This window comes from Bombus vosnesenskii, unplaced genomic scaffold (genome assembly GCF_011952255.1).
Source record: "Bombus vosnesenskii isolate JDL3184/JDL3185 unplaced genomic scaffold, Bvos_JDL3184-5_v1.1 scf7180000013788, whole genome shotgun sequence".
In the NCBI taxonomy this organism is placed as follows: Eukaryota; Metazoa; Arthropoda; class Insecta; order Hymenoptera; family Apidae; genus Bombus; species Bombus vosnesenskii.
This window is the reverse complement of record NW_022883218.1, coordinates 240,427-257,768: the sequence shown is the minus strand read 5'-3', so window position 1 is coordinate 257,768 and position 17,342 is coordinate 240,427. Positions and strand designations below refer to the sequence as shown.

The 17,342-nt window shown below is 40.5% G+C and overlaps 1 protein-coding gene across 8 annotated transcripts in view; it reads right to left on the bottom strand.

Moving 5' to 3' along the window:
* LOC117238980 (probable nuclear hormone receptor HR3) overlaps nt 1-17,342 on the bottom strand; it is a 114,656-nt gene that overhangs the window by 62,171 nt on the left and 35,143 nt on the right. The window contains exon 1 of one of the 8 annotated variants that reach the window (XM_033504237.1): nt 5,431-6,089. The exons of 6 other annotated variants lie outside the window; for them this stretch is intronic. In XM_033504237.1, the coding sequence (XP_033360128.1) occupies nt 5,431-5,554 (124 nt within the window). In that variant the 5' untranslated portion in view covers nt 5,555-6,089. Of the gene's footprint in view, nt 1-5,430; nt 6,090-17,342 lie in introns of those variants that run through there. One more of the 8 variants, XM_033504241.1, reaches the window with a different exon arrangement.

The following is a 17,342-nucleotide window of genomic DNA, read 5'->3' as shown; positions in this document are numbered from 1 at the left end:
AATCGATGCACAATTGTTCGTCTGTCGTTTCGGCGTGATCGTTTCTCGATTTACATACAACATCATTCGATAGTAACAGCTATCTAAAATTTTTGACGAAGATTATTTCATCTAGTTAATATAAAATAAAAACTCGAAATGCGCAATTGTCAATTAGAATCCAAATTTCGTCGTTGATCAAATAAGAGATTGATTACCTGCTAACTGATGCTGGTACGTCGAAAATATCAAAATTGGATTTACAATATTTGAAATTTGTCCATAACGTATTTCGATCTACCAACGACCTCATAAATTTTGAATGCTAGAGGACATCAAGTGTCCCCAATAATTTCAAGCTGTGGGTAATTTGTAGCTACATAATTAACGTCGTAAATATTTATATGAGGTAAATACGTGTATAATAAGCTTTAGTAGGACATCGTTATTTTAGAACAAAATTTTCGTCGTAAATTTTTAAGAAGTTATCTTTATAAATCAGTGTTCCAATTTTCCTTTAACCTTTTGTTTGAAGTTAAAATCATGATCAGTACCATTAAAAATAGTTTCACGTTTCTGAGAAGCTCGGAAAAATGGACCAAGTTTTAAGAACGAGATTGCAGATGACATTAACTATTATTATAAAAAATATATCGTTCGAGTTTATCAAGTTTTTCACTTAACAAGCTATCCTATACCCTAAAAGCCTTTATATACGTATTATATAAATTACACGTTAAATACATGAGATACCTTCTTCGATTATTAAAAGAACGCGGTATAATTATTTCAAAAATGGTATATTTTAAACGTTAAACGCTTTGTAACACGGTTACATTGCCGAGATTAAAATTTATAACAGCAATTTTCGCTCAGCGCACTATTATTACTCCAATATCATGAAATCCTATTGAACTTAGTTTACTTTTAAATATCCGTAAACGCTTTGACCCGAAATATTATGCGTGTACGGGTACACTACACCTCTGTTTACGTTAACTTCATGTTTAAATACTTGCCAATAATATCCTTCTTTATCTGTCACATGTCTTACATTCATCTTGTAAGGAACTTCTTCCAGGATAACAAGATCAGCCAGCAGGTAGAGCAAACTTTATCGAAGGGAAATATAAGGAATCCCGTCATTGGTACAGTCGAATATGTGGAATAACTCTATATGAAAAAATATATCGGAGATACGGAGTACAATCTTTTCGTACGAGTTGGTTGTTAATCGATACAGTATGATATTTATGATTAGAAAAAGTATTGGTACGTCATTGTATTTATTATAGCATTTGCATATAAATTAATTAGATCTAGATATACTAAATTTCATATCACTTAATAGTACTTTTATATGATTGCAAAACCTTGATACTGTGAAAATGAAATGTATATAGAGGCTGATTGAAAAACGTTTCATTGCAAGATAAGGGTATGTACCAGTACCTTTTTTATCACTTTACTGTGAAGTTTGCTAATTTTAAGCTGAATAGCAATGAATTAATAAGGAGTTAATCTACGCGCGAAGAAAAGTAAAAAATATAGAACTCGATATATTTTGTCTAAAGCTTCATTGAAGAAAATAAAGTCTGAACACGTTGTACCGAGAATTAGCCAAGTGCATAAATATCCGACAAATTTTCAAATTAAATTTTCCCAAAAAAGAGGTTTTAAATGACACGATTTTATTTTACAGTCTCGACTTATTTTCGCAAGTAAAAAATGTCCATTCCTATTTAATTAAACAGTTATCAGCTCAATTAGTTAATTTCACACGTACGCGACAAATTTTCAAACTCAATTTTCTCAAAAGTGAAACGTCATATGAGAAAATGTTATTGCATATTCTCAACTTATTTTTTCACGTAGATTCATCCACTGTTCAAGTGAACCATCATTCACGTACGTCACGTCAAGAACGTGAATAGACGTAGATGAATTAAGATAACAGGCGAAGTTCAAAACTCGGGGCGGCGTAATCGGCGAATGTAGAAGCAGCAGCGGTGGCTGTCGCCGCGAAATTTGTTTTCTCGACAACGCGAAGGCAGGACGACATTACCAGCCGACGTTACGGTCGTTCTTCTTACGAAGCTTTTGCGCAACCCGCTCTTACGTGGGTACTTTCGCTTTGCATAATTTACTCGCCGCGTTTCGATCGTGTATTCGTATTCGGGACGGCTATGACTCTCGCGACATCGTCCAGTTGCTTTTGAAACCGTCCCCGTCCTTTGGCTATTTCAAACCGAACGCGCGTTTTCCCCGGACTTCGTGGAAAATGCGCCGTCATACTCCTGTGAAACGATTTCTGTGAAACTTGTAGCCAAGATACACGTACTCTCTTCTATCTTTCTCTTTCCCTCTCACTGTTCAGTGTCTTCAACGTCCTCGAATTGATGAAGTTCCGTAGTTCGAACACAAGGCTCGAGCTATGAGCTTTGATCGTTCACGCCTCGAAGTTTGATTATCGATCACTCCGGCGCTACGAGTTCGCGCACCATGGCCAACGCGGAAATACTTCTCCGCGTGTTACAATGTTTGTAACTTGAGCATGATTGGTCGAGTAAAAGTCGTCGTTAATAGCAGAAATATCAGAATGATCAATCCGATCGATTTATCAATTTATTGTAGAGATTGCGTAGAGTTCTTTTATTTTAATTTTTAACAATGTTTTCAGAATTTTTTTATTTCGATATTTTGTAAAATTCTCTTTTTCTTCATTCTTACAGAGACTTTATGGAATTAGTATATTTCTATATTTTCTAAAATTCTGCTTTTTTAATATTTCATAGAAATTTTATAGAATTCTATTGTTTGAATATCCCACAGAAATTTTGTAATGGTACATTTTTGACAATTTGGATTACTTTTAAGAAAGTACACGGATAAAAACTTTTCATTTATACTTTTATAACTTTACATTTATATTCTTCTATTCTTCCTTTTTGGTATGACTTTTATACTTCGATCGTAAATAGTTCTAGTGTCAAATACAAACGAGAATTTTTTAGAAATCTATTAAAATCATTTGAGAGTTTCTAGAAATTTTGAAAATTTTATACGATTCAAAGTTGAGAGAATATTTGACTTTTTTCGTTTCAATGGGGACATAAAAACGAGAAGAGAGATAGATCATAATTTGAAACCATTTTTAGGAACGATTTTTAAAAAGGAACTCGTGTATTACGGTGTGACACGCTTGGCGAATCTGTGCTTTCCAGTGGGTATTTGTATTCGGTACGGCGCGCGGTTCACGACATCGTAAAAGCAGTTTTGAAACCTTTCGAGGTATCCTTGCTGCCGGTTTCTAAACGATTTCCTTTTCTTTCTTTCTCTGTCTGGGGTATTTTCACCAATGAAGCTTAATGTAAAAACATTTCAGAACATTTTATGACAACCCTGTTACACTCAAGCTGTTCTCAGAGAAGATATTTAAATAAACCCAATTCCCGAAAAATCCAAGCTAATTATTCTGTGTTAAAAATACATTTCTTAACCTACACTAATCTATCACAATATATGAAACGTGGAATTGCTAGTTTGCATGCGGATGTTTATGCCAACTCGTATTTCAACGAAGAAATAACGTGTATTTTATTTTAAATATTTCGTATAATCTTGTTGATTAAGTGTATTCTATATACTTCCATATATACATAAATTTTCTATGAATACATAAATATCTATAATCTACCGATAAGTTCACTAACAGAGGTTAAGCAAAGTGCACTTGTCCTGCTTTTTCATTATTATACTTTAATTATAATTTCAATTCTCATTTTTCCTAAATTAATGAATAAAGATAATTTACCGAATCAAATTTACGTAACAAACTCATTGACCCATTTTATTCTGTACTCTAACTGAAACTCAATTACTCCTAAGATCATTGGAACCGATATGTTTGACGGTTGCACGTTATTCACCAAAATCGTCGTTCACCGCAAACCTTTGGCTAACGATCGTTTGCCGTGAGCACACGCCCGTGAATCGATACATATTTACGCAGACGTATCGAAGTTATCTAGTTGGCCGATCATTTCGGAAGCTACATCAATCACGTGGCCAATGTTTGAGATCAATTCCAGCAATCTTGCGCGATAACGGGATCGAATAATCGACGGTGACGAACGTGTACCGCGTTTACGAGACAATTTAGTAGTCGTTTATCAGCCATTAAAGTCGAAATGTTCCGCGGTGGTGCACTGTTCCGCGTTTGCTGCCGCGCGAAATTCGAAACCAAAATTTTACGAATGGTTCCCCGGTGACGTAACTTCGCTGAACGAATGCGAGTCGCGTAATGAAATTAACTCGCAACAAAAGCACCGTGTAAATAATGTAAAACGACGTTTCAATGTTTCACCGTTGGAGCCACACTGGAAATTTCACCGTAGAACTTTCGCGCTGCGTTCGTATTGAAATTATGAAAGTGCCCCGAATGGGATTCACGCGATGCAAACGACGACATCCACCACGGAATACGAATTAAGAATATTCTATTCTTTTTCTCTCTTGTACAATCCTTTTCTTTCTTCTCTTCTATATTTTTCTTGTTTTAAAACGTTTATGTTAGCGAGTAAAATTCACCCATCGAGTTGATGTTATCGTTAACGCGGCGTCTCGTCGTTGCGGCCAAGTACGGATTTTCGGGCGCGCGCGTCTGACGACAAACCGCCTAATGTACTGCGAACGAAACCCACGTGCGAAGTGAACGGTCAGACGCGCGCCGAATCAACGAAACCCTCCCACTCGCGTAACTGCAAATTCTGTAGGTTCGCGAACTTTGAACGTGTGATAAGTGCGTTGCATAAGTCGAGTTTACCATGTATTTTCAAGGAGCTAAAGTTGGACAATGTATCGAAATATTCCTACGCTTATTAGAAGTCAAACGCTTACATTTGAATTACATACAAACTCATAAACTTTCGATTTACTCAAGTTAAACTAGAATTTTAGTACGTAGAATTTCCTATAAAATTCCACGCCAACCATATATCATTCAAACGTCAAAAAGAAAAGAAATATTTGCCCGTTGCCTTATCTCGAGTCATATGAAACAGTACCACGAGCAATGTACTCCTTGATTCCACGAAGTAACTGTTCTCGCATAGAAACAAAAAAAAGCACACACACCTACTGTCCTGTACACAGTAGCAGGCAACTGAAGTACTAGTAGGCACGAAGCGCATTATTCTCAAAAGGACGTTATGTAAACTCGACAATTCCGTGGACCCCGTACAACGGTTCTCCGACACGAGTGGAATTAGAAAATTCACAGTAGGCCATCACGAACCGGCCGGTACGTACGCGTGATTCTTTTTCCTTAAGATCGTATACAATCGACGTGGGAACGGTACGTTTCTATAAGACATACACGCATACACGCATATACACACACACATACACACACACACACAGAGGTAGATCGTAACGGAGCTTTTTCGTTACCTTTTATGCTCCCGGACGAGGTATGAGGCGTTTGCGGTGCGTGCGAGGTCAGAGGTAACGGCGAACCCGAGGAGGTCGCGGAGTGTTCCAACTTGGAACTCACCGCGCTCCACATCTCGAACATGTTGAACGCCGTGGTGATGGCCTTTAGTCACTTCCAGGCTGCTACTCCCGTAGATCACCCGGCGCCCTTTACAAGCCCGGCGTAACATCCGCTGCGGCGCTCCGCGACGCCACCCGAAAGAACGTCTTCGTCGAGCGAGACGGATATCTTTCGAGGTGTACGCACAGAATACTATATATCTCGTAGCCCACGTGTCACTCGAATATCTTCTCTATATTGTAGTTAACTATCGTTCCTTGATTATTCTATATTATGGTAACGTTGTACTATGCACCACCACGTTTATCGTTACAGCTAAGGATCGTTACCCAGAACATTAATACGAATTTCACTTTGTACGGTTGTACCTTCGTTTCGTTTGCGACTTTTCGATTCTATACGATTAAATATTGTTTTTACAATATTTTACCGGTTCCTCGATTGCTTCACGTTAAATATTGTCGAATCGATGATCGTTAACAAAACTATTTCTTAGTAACACTTCTCTTCTTTTTTTTCTACTTCCTTACCGATTATTTACTAAGCTCGATTTTATTCACGTACTTTACAAACGGCACTGAAACCCGTTTCTCTTCTACCTTTTTTCTCCCTTATCGATACACTGTTATTATATGTATATATATATATTTACATATATATATATATATATAGAGAGAGAGAGAGATGTACCACTACCGGTACCGTGAACCGATTTTAAGCGTACGAACAGCGATGCGTTCTCTCCCTCTTCTTCACCGGTATTGCGTTAACACCGCGTCCATCGTCATCGTCCACTTCCGTCTCCACCTCCTCTTCCGCCTCCTCCACGCCACCCCGACTCGCCCTACACCACTGCGTGACACGGTTTACCGCGTATCACCTTTCTACTGTTATTAGTATCGTCAGCACCTTGGCTAATGAACGTCCCGCCGACTTGCCGACCAGCCTTAATCGCCGCGAAGTTGAAGCACACCGAGCCGACTGGTCGTGATCGTCGACGTTACGATCGTGTCCCTTGCTTTCGTCGTCGCTTTCGTTGCCAGTACCTCGAGTGACATGGCGCCACGGGCGTCTCACGTTCGTAGATCGTCGATCTGCAAACAGTTTCGTCAGCATCTTTGCCCCTCTTTGATTATCGTTTCGCTCGGTACTGCTGACATTTTTTGGGAAATCCGAGAATATGCAAGTTTTATCAAAGATGCGAGGTTTTTTTTCAGGAAATTCGAGGATTAGAGAAGAAGATGGAAGGTTTGAAAATTAGGATTGTGAGAAGGTTAGCAAGATGAAGATACTTCGGATTCAGCTGGATACAGAGAAGTTACGAATTAAACTATCGAATAAAGATACTAATTGATGTTTTGGATCTACAGATCCATTTAGGGTTTATATCGCATTTTTATTTAGGGACGCGTGTAATGGAAATACATGAAATTATATTTCATTTGTTTTAAGTAAAACGACTTGCTCCACCGTTTATCAAGTCTACGAAGTATTCTGCGCACGCAACGAAAGCACAACAAAGAGATTAAACGAAAGAGTAATTGTGATATGGAACATAAGGAAAGACAACAATTACACGAGCCACGTGTACAAGATGTAAAAAGAGAGTCACGCAAGAAGAGAAGTGAGAGGTGTAAGAGGATCGGATAAACCAGAAGCGACACGCACGTGTTTCGAGACGAGTATCGTGTTCGACACGTTGACGTATTCGTCTACTCACATATGCTCCGGGCACTTGTCACACGATTGCCCGACACCGTTAAATCGCGAATTTAATTAACACGTTGCATCCCGTTACGACAAAACATGCTCGGCGTACAGTGAAAGCAAGAAAAGAAAGCAACAAAACCGCAGCCCGTATACTTTATATCAGCCTGACGCCTCAATCGAGAAGTCAATCAAAATTCTTCTTCACCGAAAACAGCCTAACGCCCAGAAAAAGAAAATTTCTTAGAAAATGTCGAAAGGAGAATTGACTGGAAATGAACATTTGCAGCTATCGTACATATTTGCATCTCTCATGTTACATAACAAATTCCAACGCTTCGGTCGAGAGTTTCATCAAAATTTTGGAAAGAAGCACGAAATTCCACATCATCGAGAAACAACCAAATATGTATCCTAGAAGAAGAACGAAGAATTCCTTACAAGATTTCCACGACAAAAGAATAGAAAACTCTTCACCAGATCACCAAATTCCTTCAGAGAAAAGAACAAAACTTGTCGAAAGTTCGTAGTGAGAATTAAAGAATAGAATTGCTCGTCATCGGGGGATGAAGCAGGGCGTCGCGTAACCTCAGAACGTGGTCGATCGGTCACGACTTGACACGAAAATTCAGACATGTGCACATCGATCGTGCATTTCCGTACACGGGCTGTTCCCCTTTAATCCTGCCGCGTTGCAAGTACTAGAGCCCGTGTCGAGGGGAACCGCACTTTGCTATCGAGCGAACCTCGCAACCAAGCGACCACCAGCCGAGCCTGCCTTGCCTTGCCTACCCACCCACCCGCCTATATACCTATCCACAAGCGCGTATAGATATACACACAATGACGCGGACGGGAGCACATCCACCAACGGCCTATTCCGTGCTTTCATGCCGCTATACAGTGCCTCTCTAGGGCAGGTTGGGATTCACCGTGGAAGGAAGCATCGTCGAGGCGATGCGATGTGCCTACATTCGCGACTCTACTCGCTACATACGTACCTCTTCGTGTAAGTATGTCCCTGCGTATGTCCCTGCGTGCACGTATAACACGTGCATGTGACGAGAATAAATGTGCACAAGGTGTATGCCAGAGAGAAGAACGTGTATCTGTATAGGTACGTATGGTTTTTTGTGTACATCTGCATGAAGAGAGCATGTACATCAGGAGAAGGGAGAAGAGAACCGTGTACATGCAAGGTGTTCGTCATTTACGTTGCGCTCAGTAAGGTGAGTATGTATACATAACTACATGCATGTACATAGACGACGACACACTGCACCCGTGTAATGAACTGTGTCAGCATGATTTGTAGTCCAACAGGGATGTGCACGTGTGTGACGTGGCGGCCGGTGTACACGCCAACGGTGTTACGCAATAACTGCGACGAAAGCGCGCGCGAAAAAATCGCGACTCCCTTATATACGCGCCTACATATGTATACGTAAATATACGGCGGTCCGGAGTGCACACCGGAGTACTCTAATGAACCGTATCGCTGCTATATTTAGTGCACCGGTAAACACGCCGCTACGCTAATCCGTAGATACTGCACGCACTCCTATCATTGTATAATCACGCAAAAAACACCATATATGTATCTGTGTGTACCACGATCGACGTTGCTATAGTAGTTTCGTCCGTGCAGTGTTCTGCAAGTAGTTTCATGTGTATAAGTGTGAGTACTCATACATAGACATACGGGCAAAGAGAACCCCGCTGCATGGTTGCAACCACGACCTACACACCGAGACGAATAGCGAACCCGCTATTATATATGGTTTGCAGCGGAGAACGAGTAGAGAGGAGAAAAAGATGAGACGGTGTACAGCCTGGTACGTGGAACAGAAAGAGATAGGCCTATAGAGAAAGAGAGTAGGCACACGATGGAAAAGAAGGAAGAAAGGAAGAGCGGAAGGAACGAGGGAGAGATAAAGAGGGAGATGGTGTACCGTAGTACGGGCTACATTCTGTCGGCCCCACTAGCCCACTGACTCGTTGCCTCGATGCACTCCTCGTTCCTTCTTTCCCTCTCCTCTACACACGGTCTTCTTCCCTCTTTTCTCGCTCTATTCTCCGCGGCTAGCGGGCCTCCTCGTTCGCCACGCGTCCCGTCGAACATGCACGTTTATACGGTATATATACGTAACTCTACACACGCTGATATGCATCTATACACCACTCTATCCCTCCTGTATACGGTCTTTCCACCGGTGTTGCTCGAGTTCCGTGCCGGTGTGCTGCGCCTCTACCGATGAAATGGGGTGATAATGAACCGTTAACCCCTTTCGCGACTCGATGCGCGCCGGTTCGCGGTTTTTTTTTTATGAATATATCTCTACACCAGCTATCGGACATCCGACGTTTTCGTTTTGTTCGGTGTGCACTACATGGTCGTGTAGCGTGGAATTCTTTAGAGATGATACATTTTTCGACTTATGAGAGTTGGTTTCCTTTAAAAATCCTTTTTTTTTTATAAATATACTTATAACGATTGATAGACGGCAATATAAAGCCTTCATTTTCTTGATAAATATTGAATTTCCTATACAATTTACTAGATGTATTTCTAACGTTTGTAATATTCATTCAGCATTTTTATAAAGAAATCAAAAACGTATTCACACGTTAATTCGTAATACGATTAATACACGACTTAATATGTAATACAAAAAGGAATCTGTAATGAAACTTTGTAAAACAATATATTACTTATATAGTTATCCAGGAAATAATGAATATAGAGCAAGTTCAATCTTTCTACAACGCAAAATTGTTCCTTAAACCGTGTGCAAAGTGTAACTGTTATTCTATTCCGAAACATTCTCCAAATCCAAATCAAAGCGACATAACCAACAAAACATCGAACACGGGTGTACTCGTCATACCGGCGATAACGCCATCTCGACGTCCATCGCCGGTTAACGATCCTCCAATTCATCTATGCATCCATTATTGCGCGGTTAGCACGCTTACCGCGCGACAATGTGTAAACTCCTGGTCGATCTTCGTTAGCTCTGATGCAAACGAATGATGCGACGTTGTTCTGATTCTACGGCAGTAATACTATGCAATTCGAGTACTTTATATTTTCCATAGTTGTATTATATTTCCAATAGTCGGATTTGTGCGCATTGTATCATTAAACGTATGAAATTGTCAAATCGCGCAGCATCGAAATCTTTTTCTACATTCCTGTGCGCTGTTTCTTGGACAAATGAACAAACATTACTGCTGAAACTTTACAAATGACACGTTACGAGAATGATGGAACCGACGATGGGAAAACGTTAGAAACATCGAAAAGAGACAACGTGAAAACATTAAAATGATCGAATGGAGGACCTGAGGAAACGATACATCTTCGTTTCACTGGACTATTCGATAGATCGATATATTTTTAATGAATACACACGATCGTGAAACCTACTATTAGGTTTGAGTTAAATTTGGCTGAGATTTAGGTCAGGTTTGGGTTAGCAAGACGAAAATTAGTCCCCTGCTTCTAAATTCCAGTATAAATTACCCATACAGTGTCGTGATTTAGCACTGATGACTATGCAATTCGTCATCTTTATATTTTTAATATTAAAACTTCCAGAGTGATCAAAATAACCAACTTGTAACTTCTTCATAAATTTTATAAATCTATAATTGAATTTTTAGCACTTTAATTATCTGTCTTTGTAAAATATATAGATAAAAGTTTGTTTTTCTCCTGCATTATATATTTTTCCATTTTGATATCTTTCATACGCTTTAGTTATTCTGTATAATACATAAAATCATGCAGTCTCGCGATTAGGAATATTGATGTATCAAATCAAGCAGGGCGAAATCGTAATAAAATTATGTTTCTCGTCTACACCAAGCATCATCACGACTGAAACAAACGTATAGGCTGATATCTGGCGCGAAGTCTTTCTCTCGTCAATTTTACGCGTTCCACGTGACACGAAGATCCGCGACGCACCGCGTGCAGAAATTGAAAAACGCGGGTCGAAGCTACGCTAAAGCGGTCGACGCGTTCCTGCGGCACTTCGTAAACTATAGTCCGAGCCCGGCCGCTATACGTGTGTATCCCCGGTGCACGCGTGTGTCTGTGAATTACTTTCGCCCCGGGGGGCATCGCATCTTATTTAGGTCGTGTACACCGAGCGTATACTTTGGTTCTGGCACGAGCGTGCCGGCGTTATTACGGCATCGCTGCCACTGCTGCTGCTGCTGCTGTTCTGTCCGACACACCGAGGGACGCAGGTGATTCGCTTTTACACACTGCACCGCGTACAAACGCACGAGTTTTGTCATTGCGTTTCACCAGCTAAGATGGATAACGACTTTCCAAGGTGATACTTCAATTGAGATCACTGAACAGGTGATACGAGTATATGGTAAGTATGGGATATTAGCTGATTGATTAAAGCGTTGTTTGTTAGAAAACTTAATGAATATACGAATGAAATTACGCGAATGAAAGTTCTATTGCCTACGTTATATGTTGATAAATAAATCTTAAATGAAATTTATATACTTCAATATTGGAAAAAATGACATACTGTCGATTTATAGATATTCGTAGATGATAGGACTCTTACGAAAGATGAACTAAATCTGGAAAGTTATTCAGGATCAGAATCATACAAGGACCAACAGAGTAATGTTTAATTCATTATCTGTTCATAACTCACAGCTGCAAATAATTTGTACATATTTTTACTATATCCCTTCAATCATCAGCTAGCATCAATACAAAATTTTTAAAATCGATTAATCCTTTTCTTAATAATTTAGGTCAATTATTACGAGATTAGTAGGTGTCCTAATACTAATGAACGGGGGTGTAGGTAGTAGTACGTACTCATTCGGATGAATAGTAGACTCGACAATCTGACTAGTGATTTATGATCCCATGTAAGTTGCCGAACACCTGAAGGGAATTTTATTGCCGTCAAGGCAATAAATGCAGGCAACAATCTGATTGATAAATTTTTCATTTAATCACGATAATCAAAACCGAGTTAACAAATCAATCTCTGAATATCTGAACATGTTATATACCACTGACGACTTTCTGATTGTTATATTTATGCAAAATTAAACACAGATAATGATCCGCAGATTTGCGATTACGTTTCGAAGAATCAGAACTGACATAAAAGTTGTTACGCACTCGAACTCTAACTCGAATACTGCTTCCAAAAGTTTAATACTTTAATTACTCGTATTGGAAGATAATTACAGGCAATTTGGAAGAAGTGGTTGGAAATAGCAGTGTACCTCCGCAATCTTCTTAAGATTGTTTCCTTCTTCCTTTTGTACTAGAAAATATATAAATTATTATAATCGTAGAATTTTAATACACCTAATTGTACCTTATTTTATAGCAAATGCTTTCACATCAGCAGAACTTATTAATGTAAACAGAATAATTCCTGTCACGAGGAAGAAATTTTAACGCATTCTTCGTTAATTCAATAAATATCATTGAAGATAAATAACGACAGATGTAACTGTTAAGTTTTATTCGAACGTGACAGTCCAATTGAGATTATTTCGAGTCGATGATCACGAAAGGCATACATTAACGAGAGTTTCGATTGTGCTACAGTCGCAAACAACTTTTCCCGTTTCATATTGCGGCACATAGGTATTTCCGCTTGCATCATGGGGACATCGTTAGAGATAAGAAATTACGAGTATCCACGGCTCTAATGTGCTCGAGAATTATGCTTTCTTAATTACTCCGATGCACGTGGCATTTTATCGAGGACTTTCATTCAGAAGTCAACGACACCAACCTGCGTAATAAGTGTGCCACCAATATTTATTGGAAACGAGAAAGCGGCTGACGTCCAATAATCCACTTAAAAACACCTTAGGAAACTATTTTGATTATGATTGCGATTTAATTTTCTACTCGGTCAGTTGATAGGCAAGAATGTTACGCATCCAGTATTTTAACGTTACGAAATGTAATTAAGAATAATCAGTGCCACTTATGCGATATTATTTATAAATGTTAAACCCAGTTTTTTAAAACTATTCCTAATGCATAATCTGTGTCATTAGAATCTATTATTATTTATCATCTTGATTCTTCATATTTGTTATTTCCGATTTTTATATTCATAAATATTTTTTGTCATTCGAGATTAATAATTTTTTAACGACTTATATTATACGTTTTTTTAAACATCATTAGATTGAATACTGACGAAATGTAATACAAGGAAAAGAACTGCGATTATTTTTAATTGTGTTGAATTGTAGATCTTCAATTACTTGCACAGTTTTTTAATTTTAGATCATTCTATTTTAACAATATCTAAACGGACGTAATTTCTTGTAAAACATATAATAGAAACGTTTAAGAAACCACCAAATGCCACTTAAAAACACTGATAGAGACCAGAGGAAGAGAACCACAATGTTTTACGCTCAATTATCTTCAGACATTTGCGAATAAATTCGCAACTTTGTGTCATTCTACCATAATTACTTTTTATAATTCACGCAACAAAATTCTTTAAGAATCGTCGAAAGATAGAAGAAAATCACTATGCTTTACGCTCAATTATACGAACGAAATTTGTTGTAACTTACATCGGAAGATTTTATAGTTGGAAAGACGAGTTAACTCAAACACCTAATCATTCGGACATAATGATTTCTCTATTTAGAAATACCGTATTTTTCAACGTGTCATATCATTTCTGTTACGAATAAATTACATCGCATTTACATTTGCAAAGAGTAAAACCAACATACTTAATAAAATAAAATCTTATTATTATATATCTTTATTTGTTTCTAATTTCGTAGTTATAGAAAAACGATCTCAGTTAGCAACAGTTAAAAACGAACAAATTAGACAACGATGAAATGTGAACTAAAAAAGGACACCAGAATACTTTATATCCAATAACATATTTTGAAATATTTAATATTTATAATATAAATATTATTATATTTAATATTTAAATTCCCTCAAACGTTCTCAATTTCTTTACATAATCAATCATCAGTCATCGTAATGACCAATATTCAAGGCTATTATTTCAAAACACCCTGACAAGTCTTCCAAAACCTTTAAAACCTGTCACTCCCAAAAATCCCTAAAAACCAGCATAAATCAATACGAAATAATCAGTGAATCGTCTTAATCATAATATTTAGGAATATCACTGCTAAATACACTGACGGGTTTTCGAAAAATCCTAAAATCCTCAGTTTCTCAAAACTAGTCCTGGAAACCAGCCCAGAGAAGAAAATTCACAGTGCAACTGTTTCGACTTCCGGTTAACGGTACTTCCGTCCCCAAAGATCGTATTCGGGGCGCGCAAAACAAAAGGAAAGGTAGCGTGTATTGCGCGCAACTTGGTGCGTGTCAGCGACGAAAATCGAGATGAGAACCCGCGCTTTCCCGTTCGCCTGCGTGCGATGCCAACGCGCATGCATACACGCGAGTAAGTAAGTACACTGCACGCAGCGGCGTCGCGCGCACGCATGCACGCACGCACACAACCAATCGGCCGCGAGCGTATCGCCGCGCGCGCAACGTAGGTATTACTTAATAATATCCATAACCGGGAGGTAAATGGGAGTGTAGGCGGGACGGGGGGAGGGAAAGACAGCGGCGAAGAGCGAGAAAGAGCGAAACACTTGCGAACGAGGAGGCACATCGCGAGCCAGAGAAAGATAGGACGAGAAAACAGGGGAACATTCACAGTCGCATGAAAGGAGCGTCGAGCGTTCGGGAGAAAATAAATAATATTCGTATAAAATGAGGTATAAAAAGAGAAAAGGAAAAGAATTGAGAGAAGGAATGAGGAAGGAAAGGTCGAATGGAAAATGCTAAAAAAGGGAGAGTTTCCAATTTAAATCGTGGTTTCTTTCGAAACGGAGGAACTCAATCAGTAGAAACTGACAAATGGCACGGTAAACAAGTGGAAACGGTAGACATCTCGCAATGTCGACACACAAGCACGACTATCGAGAGCTTCTCCGATCGTTAGCTGGTGAATGTAATCGATGCTAAAAATACGATCGAAAACGTCACTTGCATCTCGATCGCCGTGCCCCAAATACCACGAAAAATTTCCGAACGAACCACGAACCTCCCCTTACGTTTATCCTATATACTAGGTCGGGAAAATCAGATGTAATACGACAAGGTACAAAATAATGAGTCCGTCTACCACGATTATATCAGAACCGAGCGAAACGACGAGTTGATATACAATAAACACGTAAAATCGTGAAACCCACCACTTCTACGTAAGTTGCCCTCCAAGACGTCAACCAGGGAGTGCACGATACCTTTGGTCGATCCAAAAATCACCAGGTTGGCGATAGCGATCCTCTCTTATCACAGAAATGCAACCCTGTCACAATAGCTGCGTGTGTGTCGAGGCCGGTGGTCTCGACGCATCGTTCACTTTCACTGGTGAACCAGCCATGGATACCGGGGACCACGGTGCACACACGGCTGTAGCTGCACACGCTTCTCGCTGAGAAACGTTCGCCACACGAGGGGGTGAGAGTACTCTCCGCGCCGAGAAACGTCGATATCTTTTTTTTCCCCCTCTTGCCAGCCGCCACTCGCGGCGAGTCCCAGTGTGTCCGATAACGGGGCTAAATCGTTCGTTATGCTTTCAAAGAGGATCCGCCAGCGATCTTTCTTCCCTCTGACCGACTGTCGACGGTCGTCGTGTTGCGACCGGGGCGTCGACTGACACTCGCGGACAGTCACGACCCCATCCCTGCGACTTTCCACGCACGAGGATCACTGAGAGCGCGATCGAACCGAGCCGATAAAGGGGATGACTCCGTAGTCTCGCGTGCCATCGGTTCTCCACGATCCACGGCCGATTTCCGCTTGAACCCTCTTACTGTCGTCCAACGTACGTATATCCCCTGTCACTCACCACTCGCGGATCTTCAACCCCCTTACCCTTCTTCCCCTCGTGTTAGATTATTTTTATATATACATATACATTTATATGTATATATAAGATTCTTTATTTTTTTTTCAATCCAATAATCTCTACTATATCTATGTATGCATGTGTATACATGCGTAGGCACGATGACTTAAAGCACTCGATTCGATCGTACAATATTACCGCATATGTAAAAAAAACTGCCCGTTACACGTTCTCTAACGATCGGGACGATCTGGCCGCGTGTCGTTACATCGGTCGCAACGCGAAGCTCACACTTTGCACACGAACGTTATTTAAAGACCGGTAAAAGAGCCGTGCCGTTGCTGATGTAACTGTCCCTTGAACGTGACGAACACAGTACTTGCGCTACCGTGGCTCCGGGTTGACTGGTGCGCGCCGCGCAAGACCGGAGAGAGCCAGCCCCACCGTGACACTATCGCCCTCTCGCTCGGTCCTAGCGTGTCTCTCCCTCCGACTGACTACGAAGGGAGCGAGAGAGAAAGAGAGGGAAAGCGTGAGCGCAGAGAGGCAGTGAGGAGGGCTCGACAGAGAGGGTACGGGAGTGGGGTGGTGGGACGCGATAGGGAGATTACGTGGAGGGAGGAGGGAGAATCGAAAGGGACGAGGAGGGTGAGAGAAAGAGAGACGAGAAAAGAGAGAGTTAGCAAGGCGAGCAGATCCAGCAGAGTGCCGGAGGGGCGAACTAACCGAGGAACTCTATGTGTGTATGCGGCTATCTGTCCCTTAAGACAGACCGAGGGGGTTGAAACGGTGGAAAAAAATATACGGTAGAGACGCGGAGGGTGGTTCCTGACCGGTCGCGGACACAACACTCGCGAGTCGAGTGATTGTTGTAAACAGGAAAGGGTTGGCGTAGGTCGTCCCCCTGGCCTGCTTTTTCCTCCATGTGATCGTCGGAGTTTTCGAGGTCTGCGTAGCGCGAGAGAGGAAAAAGCGTGGTAGCGCAGCCGTCCTTTGTGAAAATTGCCGCGCGTCACCACGTCCGGGGGTTGAAGATGCGGTTTCGCCAACTCCATTTGAAATGGACTTTTTCGTCTAATGCAGGCGGTTTTAAGAATCTTTCTCTTTTTTTGTTTTTTCGGGTTTGGGGGCGGAGGAAGAGAAAGTGAAAACGGAGAGAGTGGAATAGGGATAGA